The sequence below is a fragment of the Berghia stephanieae genome, chromosome 1 (assembly GCF_034508935.2).
Source record: "Berghia stephanieae isolate SIO BIC M18660-M18661 chromosome 1, UCSD_Bste_1.3, whole genome shotgun sequence".
In the NCBI taxonomy this organism is placed as follows: domain Eukaryota; kingdom Metazoa; phylum Mollusca; class Gastropoda; order Nudibranchia; family Aeolidiidae; genus Berghia; species Berghia stephanieae.
In genome coordinates, this window is record NC_088360.1 from 17,142,467 (window position 1) to 17,161,283 (window position 18,817).

Sequence of the window (18,817 nt, forward strand, 5' to 3'; positions counted from 1 at the left end):
TGTTACAGTTTTTTCAAGTATCATTTACAGGAGTTATGGCCCTTGAAAGGTCATCGGGTGCAATTTTTCGTGAACTCATTTTTGTGCATAAAATGATTGTTTATCACCCTAAAATTGCTTCAAATGCAATAAATAGTGGAATTTTATTGTCATTTCTCATTTTTTGCCTCATATCATAAAATATTTTACAAAGCTATATAGGGTTTTTAAATATTTGATAGACATTTTCTCTATAATATGAAAAAAATATATATTACAGTGTATTTGCTTCCTTTCAGTGATAAATAAACAAGAGGAATTTTGTACTAGCACAATTCAGGCATGATTAATGGGCATATAACACATATTTCTGAAAGTGTATCCTTTGGTGTAAGAGCTTGGTCAGCCATATACATTTGTAACATTTGACCTTGCTGTAGCAAAGAAAGCTTACGATATTGTCTGGCAAAACCCACAGCTTTACAAAACAGTCATTATTCACCTGGGTGTCTTTCACACCATAATGTCATATCTTGGTTCCCTGGGAAAGCTCCAAAGTGGATCTGGTTTTGAAGAAATTGTGACTGAAGCAGGGATATGTGCACATGGTTCTATGGATAGGGTTATGAGTGGAAAGAACTACAACAGGGCTATACGAGTGCATGTGTCTGTTTTGGAGGCTCTAGAGAGGCTTCTGCTTGCAAAATTTGAGCAGGACACGTATTCAAAACTCAGTAAAGACCTCATGTCTTACATAAAGGAATTCACCGAAGGAATTTCAAGCCATACAACTAATAAAATTCTCCAGTCAACTGTGTATGCTGAGTTATTTTCCCAGTATGAAGCCTTCAAAGAGAGTGTCCGCTCAGGAAAGTACGGAAAAACTGCACAATACTGGATCCAATACATGGACAGAGTTTGGCTTCTCCTCCAGTTTCTGCGAGCTACAAAGACAAACAACTTTCTTCTTCATATATCTTGTTTAAAAGAACTGTGCCCACTGCTTTTTACCATGAATCACCACAATTATGCCAAGTATCTCAGTGTATATTTTGTGTCACTAGCCAACCTGATTCATTCCCACCCAGGGGCAGAAGAAATGTTACAAGATAATGGATTTAGTGTCTCCAGATCAAGGACGCCTGCTGGAAGAATAGCAGTTGATATGACCATTGAACAAACAATAAACAAACATGCAAAGACAAAAGGAGGTATTGTTGGGTTCAGCAAGAGTCTTCCAAGCTATTACCGTTGGAGTGTAACAAGACACAATCGAGCAGCATATGTATCAGCAACCCAAAGAGTGATCAGCAACAACAACTGTATGGATATAGACACCCACAAAGAATTGAGCCTTGCAGAAAAAAGACAAAGTGAAAAGCGAGTGCAAAAGATTCTCCAGGCATTTTCAGCATTTATCAATCCCTTTGAAGTTGAAGATGGTCTGGTCAGTCTAGCTTCAGGAATGAAAGTGCAAGAGGATGTTGCTGATGACCTGCTAGCCGTGGAAAAAACAGGAAAAAGATTGTTTGAAAGTTTTGTTGAAAACAGACTAAAGGAAAAGACTGTATAATTTTACAAGCCATTAGAAAGGAACAAGACCAAGACATTTGCATCATTGAGGAAAGTGGTAACAGTGAAAAAAGACATGAACGTGGTCAAAATCAAGGCACAAAGAAATTTATTTGGCCAGCTTCTTGTTTTGTCCCAAGAGCACAGTGTTGATCTTCAAAAAGTTCTTCAATATCCTCTAACACCTACTCCATGGTCGCTGGCTTCATCAGATGGTTTACCTCTGAAGACCAACTAAGCAACTCTGTTGCACAAGCTCACGCCTGACAATTCATTAATGTTCGAGGATTATGCAAAAAAAACAAACACCGTTTACATTGTTGATGGCAATGCACTGTTACAAACTCTGTCAGCAATCCCAAATACATTTGGTGAAGTAGCCAAACTTACATTTTCCTCCTTACCACAAGCAGCTTGTGTACACTTTGTGACTGATACTTACATAGAAGATTCAATCAAAGGTTGTGAGAGATTGAGGAGAGGATCTTCTGAAGATAATGCATACTTGTTAAGAGGATCTGAAACAACAGTGCCCAGACGTTGGAAATCATTTCTCAGCTGCGTTGATAACAAAAGATCCCTTATCAGGTTTCTCCTCAAGGAATGGGAAAGTAACGAAAATGCAAAGAAACTGAGAAACAGGGAAATCTTCTTTGTCTGTGAAGAGAGATGCACCTTACTTTACAGTGACACGGATGAATTTACCACAGCTGTACCTTGTCTTGATCTCTACTCATCACAGGAAGAGGCAGACACACGAATTATACTGCACTGTCAATATGCTTCCCGCCAACCAAACTGTGAAACAATTGTTGTCAGATCACCAGACACGGATGTCTTCTTACTTCTCCTTTCATTCTCAGAGACAATTGGAAAGACCCTGATTTTTGATACTGGCTGTGGCAACAACAGGCGACAAATCAATGTCTCTCAGATAGCAAAGACTTTGTCTAAACAGATGTGTGATGCATTACTTGGTGTCCATGCATTCACAGGCTGTGACACAACAAGTTGCTTTGCTGGGCAAGGAAAGCTGAAAGCTCTAAAATTTCTTCAAAAGGAGGAAGATCTTAGAATTCTGTTCTCCAGATTTGGAACATCAGCAGCTGTTTCGAGTAATGACTGTCTGATGTTAGAGTCATTTGTGTGCAAGCTGTATGGCAAAACCTCATGCACAAGTGTCAACAAAGTGAGGTATGACATAGTTCGCCAGCGTTTCAAAGGAAAGAAAGGTCCCATCTCATGCAGTGGTGGAATTGATCTGTGTCAGATGCCTCCTTGTAGTCAAGTATTGTCACTGCACATATTAAGAGCCAACTTTCAAACTCTCATTTGGAGGAATGCAGTGTTCCAGAATCCTAGCATTCCAAAACCAGAGGATAACGGTTGGCAGAGAAATTCTGCAAATGAATTGGAAGTACAGTGGTTCAAAGATGCTTTCATTCCAGATAAGTTGCAGGAAATTGTGTATGAAGAAAGCTGCACCAGTACTGACGAAGATACATATGCCGAGGATGGTAGTGATAGCTTTGACAGTGATTTCCTTGACGACACTTCAGAGGACGAAGAGGATTTTGCTACTGATGATGAGGATATGTAATAAATTGGTGAGCAGTGCAAACTGTTAAGGAGTAAAGCATGTTTGCAAAACACATAAGGATATTGTTTTTATGTACTTACTGCATCTTGAATCAAGAATCCCTTTTGAGTATCAATTATTCTTCATAATATAACAATGCGATTTCGTTCAAAAGTCTTCGGTAATGATGCTTCACTTGGGTTGTGAACAAATCAGTCTTTTTTCATGATATATCTATTGTTTTTACCACTCCTTCAACTTACTTTTAAATGTGACAACTGGACATCAATACCATGTTTAAAAAGAATGAAAATTATGATGAATTTGGCATCCCACAAAGTGGAGAAAAATTTAAGGGTTGCGTACACTTTTAGTTTTTCCTGTGACGTAGAAATATGAAGGTTGTTGTTGAGGCTTGGGCCATAGCTTTCTTCAGTGCTACATTTTTAATGAACATGCTGTTTTTGGCCATATTTAAAATAATTTTGGTGTAAAACACTGAAATAGCCCATAAGTTTAGATATGACACTTCATGAGATTACTGACAAATTGTTTCAACTTTCTGTGAATCTATATAATATTTACAAATTGAAAGCTTGTGCACATATTTTGATAGTATATTCAATTTCCTTCAGTTTGATACCCAATTTGCATATATTTGAATTAATATTGTAGTCTCATGAGCCTTTGAAAGAAATGTTGTCTCTTTTTTGCAAGGGGACACAACTCACTTTTTTCAAAGGGCCATAACTCTCTTAAATGACACTTATTTTTACGGTAACAGTGGAATTTGTATGGCCAATAAGTTCTATTATTTGAAAAACATAGTGGCATAAACTCCCAAAGGGGGGGGGGGAGGGGGGGGGGTCCCAGTGGCCTAAGCACTAGAAGTAATGATGATAAAGATAATGAGGAGATGAGCATTAAATAGTAAATTTAATTCAACTTTTATACATTTCAGGCTGGTGCCCTTGTTCACATCTACCGTGATGGCTCCATATGGATTGCTCATGGCGGTACTGAGATGGGCCAGGGACTAAATGTGAAAGTAGCGCAAGTAACTGTTTTTGTAATCAATGAAAAGTAGATAGTTCGTTCCTTCATACCTATCGTATATTTTGTATACCATAGACTTATTACTCTTTCTTTTCTTCTTCTTCTCTTCTTCTTCTTCTTCTTCTTCTTCTTCTTCTTCTCCTCCTCCTCTTTCTCTCCTCCTCCTCCTCTCCTCCTCCTCCTCCTACTCCTACTACTCTACTACTACTACTACTACTACTACTACTACTACTACTACTACTACTACTACTACTACCATTACTACTACTACTATCTACTACTACCACTACTACTACTTACTACTACTACTACTACTACTACTACATACTACTACTACTACTACTAACTACTACTACTACTACTACTCCACTACTACTCTATCACCACCACCACCAATCAGTTTTTAATAATATATATCTTACTATCGGAATATGCACTACATGAATTTATTTTCCTATTATCAATACCTGTAAAGGAATAGGAAAGATTTTCATAATGATTTAACAACTGAACTGGAAAGAATAAGAATTATGCGAGCAAGAATGAAAGACAGAAAGAATGAAAGAGAGAGAGAGTGTGAGAGAGAGAGAGAGAGAGAGAGAGAGAGAGAGAGAGAGAGAGAGAGAGAGAATGAGAGAGAGAGAGAGTGAGAGAGATAGAGAGAGAGTGAGAGAGATAGAGAGAGAGAGAGAGAGAGAGAGAGAGAGAGAGAGAGAGAGAGAGAGAGAGATATGAATGATTCATGTTAACAACGCCACTACCACATTATCTCAATCGTCTGTCGAGTTTCATTCATCCTGTTTTGTTGATAAAGTGGAACCCGAAATGTCCATTTCATCTGTTTTCGTATATTAAATCGAAGCTTACATTCGATTTCACAATGCTATTTATTCCAAATTGTTCAGTAAAATCAACACACGGCTACATCAATTATTAATAGCATTGTGTCACTCTAGATTGCCAGTGAAGTCCTTGATGTTCCAATGTCCTTGATACACATCAGTGAGACCTCCTCCAACACAGTACCCAACACATCACCTACAGCAGCTAGTCTAAGCACAGACCTCTACGGGATGGCTGTCAAGGTAGGTACACAGTGTATTTTTGAGATCTTTAAAATTCTTTACTTTGCCACTTAGAACCCATAGATTATACATTTCAAGATGTTCTGTCTGATTTATATGGAACTGTTGCATTCAAACCTTCTTGGAGATGTTCAAAAGGACGTCTTTCTACGTGCACAAATAATTTTGTAAGTCACAAGAGTCAGTTATTACCGACGTACAGCGTACAAACAGTATTTTAACGCCACTGTTTACCCAGGTTACCTAGAGTACCTCTGTTGGAAAAATAATGTAATATCGCCTAACCGGCGTAATGTCTTGTCCTGCATTGCTATTTGCCAGGGACTTCTTGGAAAGCGCTTTGGCACGTTTAGGTGGGTATTGCGTTCTATGGATGCTCACGTTTTTTTAGATGATGAAAATTGAATTTACAGCCTGTAAGTCTCACATGTTGACAAGTCTGATAGCCTAACATAATTATGGCTTGTTTTAACTCACTCAATCCTAGACATTTTTGCTACTTTTCAAAATTGGAAAAAAATGTTTTTTTTTTTAATGGGCATGTACATAGATAGTTTTATTCATCTATCATAAACATGTAAAAACTATAAACATAAGCTTTGATACTACGCCTATAACTAGTCTCAGAAAAATGTAATAAATAGGCATGGGGTAAAAGTAACCCGGGTAAACTATGGATATAGTCGGTGTTTGGGTTGAGTGAGTTAACATTGTTGTAGTGGACAATATTTTGCGTTGGTTTGGGAGTGTTTCCATTACAACAATGAGCATGATAATTTCACAAAGTCCCAGGTTTGCGAGTTTTTGCCAGGATGAGGGTAATTTTTATCGATAAATATTTGAAGTACGAGTTTTATTGCCAAAATTTAAAATGCGTGTTTTTCGAGAGTATGCTTATTATTATTATTATTATTATTATTATTATTATTATTATTATTATTATTATTATTATTATTATTATTATTATTATTATTATTATTATTATCATTATTATTATTATTATTATTATTATTATTATTATTATTATTATTATTATTTATATGTATATGATATGCCTTTGATGAAAACCTCTGGCCCTACAGTTATGTCCTTGTGTAAAACCCTTTACACACTCGATTCAGGCGTAAAATAGTAAGAAGCTCTTGACACAGTGAAAGTATAAAAAGCACACTCCTCAAGGACTTGTACTGTATAACATGGAATGAAATTCTATATGGCGTGCATAATATACATGTATCAAGATGGCCGCTATGTGTTCTTGGTGGTATGACACTCGTTTTAGGATAGGAAAGTCCTGGGATCGAGCCTCGCTCTGCACACAGTTGAGTCATTGGAAAAAGCTCTTTACTCACATTCTCTCACCGTACTCAGGTGTAAAATGAGTACCTGGCCGTTAACAGCGCTGTCTGTGTCTGAAAAAAAATTAATATCGCCTAACAGGCGTCGTCTTGTCTCGTTCTGTATGTTACGTGTTGCTGTTGGTCAGGGACACCTTGTAAAGCGCTTTGAGCACTTTTAGTGGATGTTGCGCTCTATAAATGCTCACTGTAAGAATTATGAAAATTGAAACACATTTATCATGGTAAATCAACGGAAACGCACCATTTATCTACTTGTCGATATTAATCTGTTTCTTTAAAACAAAATTAAAAGTTGGTTACATTTCTCAGATTGCATGTGAAAAACTGAGAAAACGACTCGAACCGATTGTAAAACAGAATCCACAGGGAACATGACAGGAATGGGTGGGTAATCATAATACTCCCCTTTACCGACGTCAACTTATGTGCAGGTCTGATAACCGAACGCACTTATGGGCCTGTTTTTCGACATTGTTGTAATGGATAACATTTTACGTTGGTTTGAGGGCATTTCCAACACAACAATTCGAGTTATCAGACCTGCGAGTAAGTACACGTTGCCCTTAACTCTTTTATGACGAATTTTACTTGTTTTCAAATAACAGTTTTCCTTAATATTTTGGGATATGACTTACAGTACCTGATAAGTTTCGTCTAGATAGAAAATAAGTCAGAATATTAAAACGTAAATAATTTAAAACTCAAATCACAAAGACAATGAAGAAATAGAGTCTGGCGAAGAGGACCTATAAGGACCTGTGCTGGAAACAATCCATAAGTATCCATAAGTATCATAAGTATTGCTCTATGAGGCAGACAACACACATATTTTCTTCTTTAAGTCACTATCTAAATGACAAAAGATTGCATTTTTTTGTGAATGCTGAAAATGTGACTTAGCAGTTTTTAAAAAGTTTCCTCCTCATTTATTTTATGAAAAATTTTCAATAAAGCACGATCAGAATTGCTGTTATTACTGCTTTAGGTAAAGGAAAACCTCCATTCAGACCATGTTGACGACGGTGATGATGATGTAGCTGATAATGATGATGATGATAATGATGATGATGATGATGATGATGATGATGATGATAATGATAATGACGACGATGATGATCATACTGATAATGATAACAATAACAATAATAATAATGATGAGAATAAGAATAATGATAATGATGATGATGATGATGATGTAGATGATGATGATGATGATGATGATGTAGATGATGATGATGATGGTGATGATGATCATGATGATGATGATGATGATGATGATGATGATGATGATGATAATGACGGCGATGATGATCATAATGATACTGATAACAACAACAATAATAATAATAATAATAATAATAATAATAATAATAATAATAATAATAATGATAATAATGATGGTGATGGTGATAATGATGATGAGGATGATGATGATGATGATGATGATGATGATGATGATGATGATGATGATGATGATGATGATGATGATGGTGATTATGATTATGATAATAATAAAGATGATGACCATGATGGTGATGGTGATGATGATGAGGATGATGATGATGGTGAATATATGGTTATGTAAATACTGCGAACTATGATGATTTAATAGAAATATATTATTCAAGAATTCTATTATGCCATTGATAAATAAATCCACCTGACCATTTTGTTTTTTTGTTTATACATATTTTTATCTTCAATTAGGTCAACGCAGCTTTTTTCGCAAGAATTGGGCTTTCAGCTACTGGATTTTACATGTAAATGTTTCTTTTTTCTTTCTCAGCTTTTTCCAAACAGAAAGTATATAAACCAATTTTAGTATTTTTTAAAACTATTATGCATTTAGCAATCTTTTTAAAAATTACAATAACAAAATTTAGCCTACAGGTAGACAAATTATATATGTTTTTTTCCTCTATTGTCTTCTGGCACTTTTCTACTCACTTCATTCCTTGTTGTTAAGTTTGTAAGTTCTTTGTGATAGACTGACGTTCTATCCAAAGGGTTGAAAGCAATTGTTATTGAATTTTTCTCGCTATAGAGATCAGGATAAACTCCAGCTCTATCAATCAGCCTAATGGGTCTGAAATATTACTTATTTCAAATGTTAAATTATATTCAACAGTGTCCCAGAAATTGGATACGATTTTGAAACACAAAAGGGGAAACCGTTCTCTTACTTCACTCTTGGAGCTGCCTGCTCAGAGGGTCAGATCGATTGCCTCACTGGCGATCACAAGGTATAAGAGCTATAGGGAATGAGATTAGCGGAAGAGTAGCGTCCCTTGATTGGACGTCACTCATAGTCTGTGACGTCACCGTCGGAAAAGTTATTAGAGAGAGAACGTCATGTTGGTTGTGCGCATGCGTCTCTCGTCCTCGCTTCCGGTGAAAGCGGCTTGAGACACTTCAAAACCAAATTGACGTTCTCTCTGTAAGGTGACGTCCAATCAAGGGATGCGACTCTTCCGCTAATCTCATTCCCTATAAAATCACATATTATTGTACTGCCGTACTCATTAAAAAAAAAACACCACATAATTTTGGCCAGAAAACTTGTCCTTCAAAATTCCACACGTGAACAAATCCCCTTTGTCTTACTTGTTCTTGGGTGCTTAAATTGTGATTCGAGGATTGTTCGACTTTCCTATTTACTTCCTCTTATCCGGCGCTGGTATAATCGAAATGTGTCGCAAGCACCGCCAAACCCTTAAAAACAAAAAAAAAGTATTTCCCATCTCAAGGCAGGCTAATTTTTTGGGATAGTTTTCTTTATAGGGAATGAGATTAGCGGAAGAGTAGCGTCCCTTGATTGGACTGTGACGTCACCGGCGGAAAAGTTATTAGAGAGAGAACGTCATGTTGGTTATGATCGGAGCGAGGACGAGAGACGCATGCGCACAACCAACATGACGTTCTCTCTCTAATAACTTTTCCGCCGGTGACGTCACAAACTATGGGTGACGTCCAGTCAAGGGACGCTACTCTTCCGCTAATCTCATTCCCTATACTTGTAATTTTCTTTGAGACTGGCTGTTTTTTGGCATGTTTTTTTTCTTGTATATTTTCTTTGAAGCAAATGTATTTTCTGGGATGTTTTTTATTAATTGTAATTTTTTTTAGGTAGGCTGCTTTTTAAAAATAATATGCTTTTTTTCTTGTATTTTTTCTTTCAGTTTTGCCTGGCACTGTTTCATTCACATCTTTTCCGAATTTTATATTACACCAGTGTCTGCTGTAATCCGCTTACAATTTTTGCTTCCAACAGATTCTCAGAACAGACATTGTAATAGATGCTGGTAAAAGTATAAATCCAGCCATTGATGTTGGACAGATTGAAGGGTCTTTTATGCAGGTACTTGTGATGATAATAATAATGTTCTACATCATTATCACCACCCTCATCATCATCATCATCATCATCATCATCATCATCATCATCATCATCATAATCATCATCATCATCATCATTTTTACTTTAATCATGATTTATCCCATTTTAACTTTAAGAAGCAATACCAAATTCCTAAACTTGAAAACATCTACTAAATGACGTCTGTAGCTCAACTGGTCTTGTAAGAGGATCAATAAATTTTGAGCCTGGTTATTGACATGATGGGTGACAAGGACCGTAAAAACAACTCTGTCCCCGATATTGCGTCTTTAGCTAAGGCACTTCACTAACGTTACGTTTCTAGCACACAGACATTTGTTAACGAATACCTGACTCCCAGCAGTGGCGATTTATGTTGTGTAAGTGTTAATATGAAAGAACGTCTTTTAGGTTTCTTGTACTGTATGGAATGGAATTTAGCTGCCCTAATGGGAGAATACACGAAGCACTGTAAATCGCAATGAGTATGCTGAATTTATGGATATTCACTTTGAATATGAAAATATGTATATTTATCATTATATTATCGTGGTGTGATTCTGATTATATGATTCTTTTTTGAAAAATAGATTAGAAAGTTTAATTTTTTTTTCATTTATTAAACTTTTTTCCAAATCTATAACATTTAATTGTATAAAATACAAGCATTAGCGCACATATGGCAAGTAGTCAAATATATAGAGTAAGTAAGTGAGTGAGAAGAAATGCTAGAAAACATGTCTTACCAAGTTATATCAATCAAATAAATGTCAGATTATGACATTCGCGTTTGTTTATTCTGCTTCTATGTTTCCTTCAGGGCTATGGTCTTTTCATTCTTGAAGAAGTGAAAGTAACGCCCAGTGGATTCCATCTAACCCAAGGACCAGGCAACTACAAGATCCCGTCTTTTGGAAACATTCCTTTGGAATTTAACGTGTCTCTTATTGAAGACAGCGTCAACCCCTCTACTGTTTTTGCATCCAAGGTATTATGAAAAATCCAGTAGTGTAAATGTTGCTGCTCGAAGCTCGAAGAAATAAATAATAACGTAAAGTTGAATGTATGCTTCAATTTAATTACAAAAACAGATCAAATGAACGTTTCGGGTTTCCCCTTTATCAACAAAACAGGATGATTGAAACACCACAGATGAATGAGATGATGTGGTAGTGGCGTAGTTAAGATGAATAATCAAATAATGGGGGTGAGAGGCGAGTGGATAAGGCATTGCACATCTATCCAGGAGACCCGAGTTCGAGTCCTAGCATCTTGTTTTTCTTCCCTAGCCAGAAACCTGGCTCATAATTCTCAGTTTTTGACGCTTTGGTTATTTTTCTCGTAATAAACCCTGAAGAAATGTTTCCCCTGAGGATGAATTATTTGGAATTGTATTTTCTTTGATCTTATCTTTTTTGATCAAAATATGTCAACCAGTCTATCTGACAAAGAATAATAAAGAAACTTCAAATTTGTGTCTTCTGTCAGGGCATCGGAGAGCCTCCTTTGTTATTGGCTGTGTCCGTGTTCTTTGCCATCAAGGATGCCATCAAGGCAGCCAGACGAGATGCCGGAGAAGGAGTCGTGTTTCCATTGAACAGCCCAGCAGTACCAGCTGCAATCCGTATGGCCTGCTCTGATGAATTCAGTAAACGGGTAGGTAGATTTCCAAGAATTTTTGTTTGTACACTTACGAAAAACATGAAAAAAATAAATTTTAGTTTGATGATCCAGATTTGCCAAATGTTTCAACCACGAGACTTCGCCTTCTGTCTTGTCAAAAAGTCTTACACCTGAGACCTCTAAGTTTGAAACTTTGTAAAATAGCCGATGTTTGAAGGAGGCGTTTCTGATCCAACTTAAAAATAAACATTATATATGTATTGATATTGTGGGGTTATCAATACATGTTTAGATTCAAGGCTAGATTTAGTTGGGACTATAAATACTTATCAAATTGACAAAGCATTGCAAACCAGTAAAACATGGCATCGAATGAAAATATAAGGATATCTTTGAATGTTTATCAAAAACTCGACACTTTTATTGGGCCCGATTGGCTTGAGTAAAGGCCTTTGAAACAAGGAATTACTCTAGCATTTTCAAAATTATAAAAGATATGAAATTGACAAAGGTATCAGTACAAAGCTTCATTTCTTGTTGTGATCAGTACAAAGCTTTGTTCATTTATTTTCCCTTTTATTATTTTAGATGTCAACATAGTCACACTTCCCATCCGCATAGACCTACCAAAGACTCACCTTTCTGTAACCCAGGATTTCTCACACAATCAATATATCCAACTTTTCCATATGGAATTCCAAGCATTGGCAAAGTGTCTGGTTGTTTTATCCGCAATACGCTTCAACAGTCGTAACGTCACATCCCTCGTAATGACGCATGGTAACTTAGTAACTGGCTCTAAATTATCGAAACAATGGCGGATGCCATTTTGAAATATTTCTCCGACGAGCATAAAAGCGAATCCAGAGGGTAAAAAAACATTATAAATCTGATCATGTTTTGACTTTTACGCATTCTGATCACAAGACATATGAAAAGGTCTCGCCAGCATGAAGAGTAAATGTACCGATTGTATTTGTTTAGAACCATGATGGCCGCCGTTGCTGGGCGACGTGATATCAGACTTTTGAATGAATGAACGAATTTTTGTCTGACACTCAATTTCTTTTCCTAAATGCACAAAAATAACCCGTGAAAGATTGTTTCAAAATAATCTGATAATTGTTGGAGGAGAACTTTTTCAAAAATTTTGGAAATGATTGGTAGAATACAAACGGGCATATAATTTTCTATGTCGAGGGATCAATTTTTTAATTAAAAAGGGCAGTAACTTGTGCTCATTTTAGCTTGTCTGGGAAAAAATTTGTTCTGATTGATACATTTATTATGTTATATAAATATTTAGTTACTACGCGGGCACTGACTCATAGAAGTTTTACTGAAATTTTATCTTCATTTGTTACTTTTTTGTCATCTATACAAGTGACTATTTTTGTTTCTTTGTTAGTTTCTTTGAATTCAAATAACACTAAGTTTGGGTAGTTCTCTTTAATTGCCGTTATGCTAGGATGGGTTTTGTCGTTAAAGACAACATTTCTTCCATTGTCAGTTTCAACGTTAACAAAGAATCTGTTGAATGTTTAGCACACTACTTGCGTATCATTTACAATTTTATCACCCATTGTATGAATGATTTTAGGGCGCCGGATCCTTGATGTTTTGATAGAATAAGGTTTTATTGTAGGCCATACATTTTGTTGTTTTGCCTTCCAACACATCTATCTAGAAAATATTTACAACTAGATTTCTTTTTTACTTTTCCCACCTCATTCCAGCTCTTTTAAAACTTTTCCCAGCTGCTTTGACCTTTCTCTGTTTTCAATATTTAATGTAAGCCATTATTTTTCTATATAGAGGTCATTGACATCAGAATTTTGTTCATAGATGTTAAAATTTCCAAATCGTTTTGATAAGTTTCTAATTCAAAATTAACAAATCACGATACGTCTTTTTGTTATTTTGTATTGCTGGTACTTTCTTTTTTAAACATATTGAATTTAGGTTATGAAAATCAATCACCCCGGTACCGTCAACCGGGGTTACTTAGGCCATCCGGGGTTACTCCGGGGTTACTTAGACCATCCGGGGTTACTTAGGCCATCCGGGGTTACTTAGGCCATCCGGGGTTACTTAGGCCATCCGGGGTTACTTAGGCCATCCGGGGTTACTTAGACCATCCGGGGTTACTTAGACCATCCGGGGTTACTTAGACCATCCGGGGTTACTTAGACCATCCGGGGTTACTTAGACCATCCGGGGTTACTTAGGCCATCCGGGGTTACTTAGACCATCCGGGGTTACTTAGACCATCCGGGGTTACTTAGACCATCCGGGGTTACTTAGACCATCCGGGGTTACTTAGACCATCCGGGGTTACTTAGGCCATCCGGGTTACTTAGACCATCCGGGGTTACTTAGGCCATCCGGGGTTACTTAGACCATCCGGGGTTACTTAGACCATCCGGGGTTACTTAGACCATCCGGGGTTACTTAGACCATCCGGGGTTACTTAGACCATCCGGGGTTACTTAGACCATCCGGGGTTACTTAGACCATCCGGGGTTACTTAGGCCATCTGGGGTTACTTAGACCATCCGGGGTTACTTAGGCCATCCGGGGTTACTTAGACCATCCAGGGTTACTTAGACCATCCGGGGTTACTTAGGCCATCCGGGGTTACTTAGGCCATCCGGGGTTACTTAGACCATCCAGGGTTACTTAGGCCATCCGGGGTTACTTAGACCATCCGGGGTTACTTAGACCATCCGGGGTTACTTATGCCATCCGGGGTTACTTAGACCATCCGGGGTTACTTAGACCATCCGGGGTTACTTAGGCCATCCGGGGTTACTTAGACCATCCGGGGTTACTTAGACCATCCGGGGTTACTTAGACCATCCGGGGTTACTTAGGCCACTGAGTAGAATAAATAAGGTTGCTTTTAAAAAAGTTAAATTTATGAGTGCTTATTAGATCTATTGGGTTCTAATTATTTAAAAGATAAAAGCTACATGTATTTTATCTTTAAAAATAAGCAATCTTATTTTCAGTAAGTGGCCTAAGTTACCCCTGGTGGCCTAAGTAGCCCCAGTTGACGGTACTAAAATTTACAACATTGTCACACTTTTTTTGGTTGATTTGTTGAGATAACATCAACAATTGACAGGTTGATTGCCTTTGTGAAATATGTGCTTGTATTCATTAAATTTTTTCGTGTCAAAAATGTCATCGACCAACATGTTGGGATTGGGGTTCTTCCAAATAAGATAATTTAAAAACAAGTAAGTAGCTAAACAAAATTTGTGTAACATAATTGAAGAATAAATTGCACACATGTATATGTATAGTGTAAATTGGTGCGTTCAATACAATAGGAAATATCCGGTAGACGTCAGGAATTTTCCTTGGCACCTAATTTGTCTGCACATTCGGTACATTGAAAAAGCCATTCACTCTTCCACACGCAACTTAATTGAATTTAAAAATTAGAAACACTAAAATAAACGTCTAATCCTTTGGCCAAATTATTATTCCATAAATATCCACTCATATATTATTAATCTTTTCGCTGTTAAATAATTTTTGTAATTGATGTTTTTTTTTCAGTTCCCGATTGCAGATTCCGAAACTTACAAACCTTGGTTTGTCAACTTGTAAATAGGAATTGGAAGCATGCTTGAAGATGATGAACATTGACATTTGATAAATTACAAGCTACAGCAGGCTGATTTTAAAAGAAATGTTTGAAAAATTGTCCTTCTGTTCTCTCCCTCTCCGCACCCCCCTCTCTCTTTCTCTATCTATTCATCAATCTATCTATCTATCTATCTATCTATCTATCTATCTATCTATCTATCTATCTATCTATCTATCTATCTATCTATCTATCTATCTATCTATCTATCTATCTATCTATCTATCTATCTATCTTCTATCTATCTATCTATCTATCTATCCATCCATCCATCCATCCATCTATCTATCTATCTATCTATCTATCTATCTATCTATCTATCTATCTATCTATCTATCTATCTATCTATCTATCTATCTATCATCTATCTATCTATTTATCTATCTATCTATCTATCCATCTATCTATCTATCTATCTATCATCTATCTATCTATCTATCTATCTATCATCTATCTATCTATCTATCTATCATCTATCTATCTATCTATCATCTATCTATCTATCTATCTATCATCTATCTATCTATTTATCTATCTATCTATCTATCCATCTATCTATCTATACCACTCCCTCTTTCTTTCCACCCCTATCGTTTTTTGTGACTTCAAACTTTCTATATTTAATAATTATTTTTTTCATCTCAAAGCGTTCGATAGTTGTATACATGTGTGTCATTCGAGTATACTTTTTACTTTACGTCTAGAAAATTTACTTCAAATCTATTAAATGATTTTTGAGAGGTGACATATATATAAAGTCTTCAAATACCACAAAACTACAAAACAAAGTTGAAACAAGGGGTTTTACTATTTAAATGCAAGTACTGGTAAAGGGTTACGGCGAGGCTCACACGAAAAAGCAAAACCAAAAGCTGGCGCTCAGTCATTAGGAAAGTAATCTCGTTCACCCTATCCCACGTCGTAATGGGCGGCTATGTGATCTGTGGTATGATACTCGTCTTCACACCGAAAGCTCCAGGGGTTGAGTCCCTTTCTGAATGGTGCATTGTTGAGTTCTTGGAAAAGACGCTTCAGTTACATTCTCTCATCATACTAGGGTGTAAAATGAATTACTGGCCTTTACCAGCGTTTAAAAGCTGCCGAAAAAAAAAATTGTATCATCGCTTCAAAGGCGTCATGTCCCGTCCCATATGGTAAGTGTTGCTATTGAATAGGGAATGCTTGTAAAGTGTTCTGATCACGTTTAGTGGATGTTGCACTACTGAACTAGTATATACATTCTCAAGTTTTATTTACGACGAACTGTTTAAAACGTGGGCAAATAAGTGGTTTGAATCCCTTCACGGTGGAGGGATATTTGCTGGTCATTGGGCTGAGCTGCTGAAAATAATTTCGTCTTCTATCCCTTCATATTTTGTTGTCCCAAAGTAGTTTGTGTCTTATACTGGAATATCACTTGCTTTTTTCCCAGCCTTTGTGTCTTTTGCTGAGAGGGAGAAAGTCTAGACAGATCTATCTCTTTGTGAGAGATTATATTCTCTCTTGTCAATAATTCCTCTTAATTATTGTTGGAAATGGCGACTTACTGATTCCACCCTTCCTGCTTGAAATCTGATAAAAAAATTCCCTCTTTTATCCTCTTATATTTGTGACCCAACGTCTCAAAACTGTATTATGTCGGGATGAACCAGATGCTAAAAAGTCAAATTAAAGGTAAACTGGACAAAAATATGAGTGATTTGTTTTCAGCAACCTGAAATATGATATTCATTCTCCTCAATAAAGTTTATAAACTCAACGCAAGTCTGATATTCTGGCTACAAATTTAATTTTCAGCATCTCAATCATCCCGACTTAATACCATTTTGAGGCGAGGGGTCACATTTTGTCCCCCCCCCCCCACCCCAACCATGTAGTTTTGTGATTTTTACTGGAATATCACACGATTTATTCCAAGCCGACCTGCACTCATTCGCATTTAATGTACACGCCAATCAAAGCCTTTGTCTCTTTTGCTGTGCAAGAGAAAGGCAAGGCTGCTGTATCTATTTGTTTATCATTTCTCTTTATTGTTTATTGCTATATGACTTACTGATTGCATCCTTGCTGGTTGAAATCCGATGCCTGCGTCTCAAACACTAGACACATTTCTATATCGTTTCTATACAGGGAATGAGATTAGCGGAAGAGTAACGTCCCTTGATTGGACGTCACCCATAGTCTGTGACGTCACCGGCGGAAAAGTTATTATAGAGAGAACGTCATGTTGGTTGTGCGCATGCGTCTCTCGTCCACGGACTATTGAGCTTTTATATAGCGCAATATCCACTAAACGTGCTCAAAGCGCTTTACAAAGGGTCCCTGGGCAACAGCAACATTTAACATGTAGCACGGGACATGACGCCTGTTAGGCGATATTACAATTATTTCGGACAGAGGCAACGCTGTTAACAGCCAGGTACTCATTTTACACCTGAGTACGGTGAGAGAATGTGAGTAAAGAGCCTTCTCCAAGGACTCAACTATGCGCCGAGCGAGGCTCGAACCCAGGACCTTCGGATCCGAAAGCGAGTGTCATACCACAACACCACATACTCGCAATGTTGCAGTAAACATTTATTCATGTCAAACCATAATTTATTGTAATATGGAGAGGCTTATTTAGACACTCGCCTAGACATGCGCGCACACATAACACATTGTTATCAGGCGGTTCATAGTGCTCTCCAAATGATTTGCAGAATACGAAATTTTATTGATGACGAAACATGCAAAACACTCATTATCAGTCGCTTGGATTATTGTAATTCTCTGCTGTACGGCCTACCAAAAACATCGCTAAACAAACTACATTTGATGCAAATCAAAGCTGCTCATATAGTTACAAAGACAAAGCCTTGGGACCATATAACACGGGTCCTTAAGTCACTACGTTGGCTTCCAATAGAGAAAAGAATAAAATACAAAATCGCATGTTTTGCTAACAATTGCCTTCACCATACATCACCTGAATACCTTGAATGCCTTGTCGGGGGATATAAACCAACTAGATCTCTGCGATCCGCCAGTTCTTCCCTAATGGAGAAAAACATTCCAAAAACAAAGTTGCTGAGCGTTGTTTTGCATTTTCGGTTCCAATCATATACAATTCTTTACCACCTAAAACCCGACAATGTGAAAGTGTACCAGTCTTCAAACTGCATTTAAGAATCAATCTTCTCCATTCTGCTTATCATGATTCTATGTGAACTTCGAACTAGATGTGTGTGTGTGTGTGTGACTGTTGTGGTGAATTTGTCGTCGATTGAATGAACTTATGTGATACTAAAAAAACTATTGTAAAGCACCTCTGAGCACTATTTGTGGATAGTGGCTCTATATCAACTAATAATAATAATAATAATAATAATAATAATAATAATAATAATAATAATAATAATAATAACAATAATAATAATAATAATAATAATAATAATAATAATAATAATAATAATAATAATAATAATAATAATAATAATAATAATAATAATAATAATAATAATAATAATAATAATAATAATTTTGCACATA

General features: G+C 36.7%; 1 protein-coding gene across 1 annotated transcript in view; it reads left to right on the top strand.

The window, feature by feature from the left end:
* The window catches only part of LOC144959882 (xanthine dehydrogenase/oxidase-like), a 54,703-nt gene extending 39,402 nt beyond the window's left edge, over nt 1–15,301 (top strand). Inside the window, 9 exon segments of the mRNA XM_078893079.1 lie at nt 4,092–4,187; nt 5,143–5,271; nt 6,942–7,016; nt 8,340–8,392; nt 8,761–8,875; nt 9,904–9,990; nt 10,829–10,996; nt 11,497–11,664; nt 15,199–15,301. Of these exon segments, the coding sequence (XP_078749205.1) occupies nt 4,092–4,187; nt 5,143–5,271; nt 6,942–7,016; nt 8,340–8,392; nt 8,761–8,875; nt 9,904–9,990; nt 10,829–10,996; nt 11,497–11,664; nt 15,199–15,249 (942 nt within the window). The 3' untranslated portion in view covers nt 15,250–15,301.
* The last annotated feature ends 3,516 nt before the right edge of the window (nt 15,302–18,817 follow it).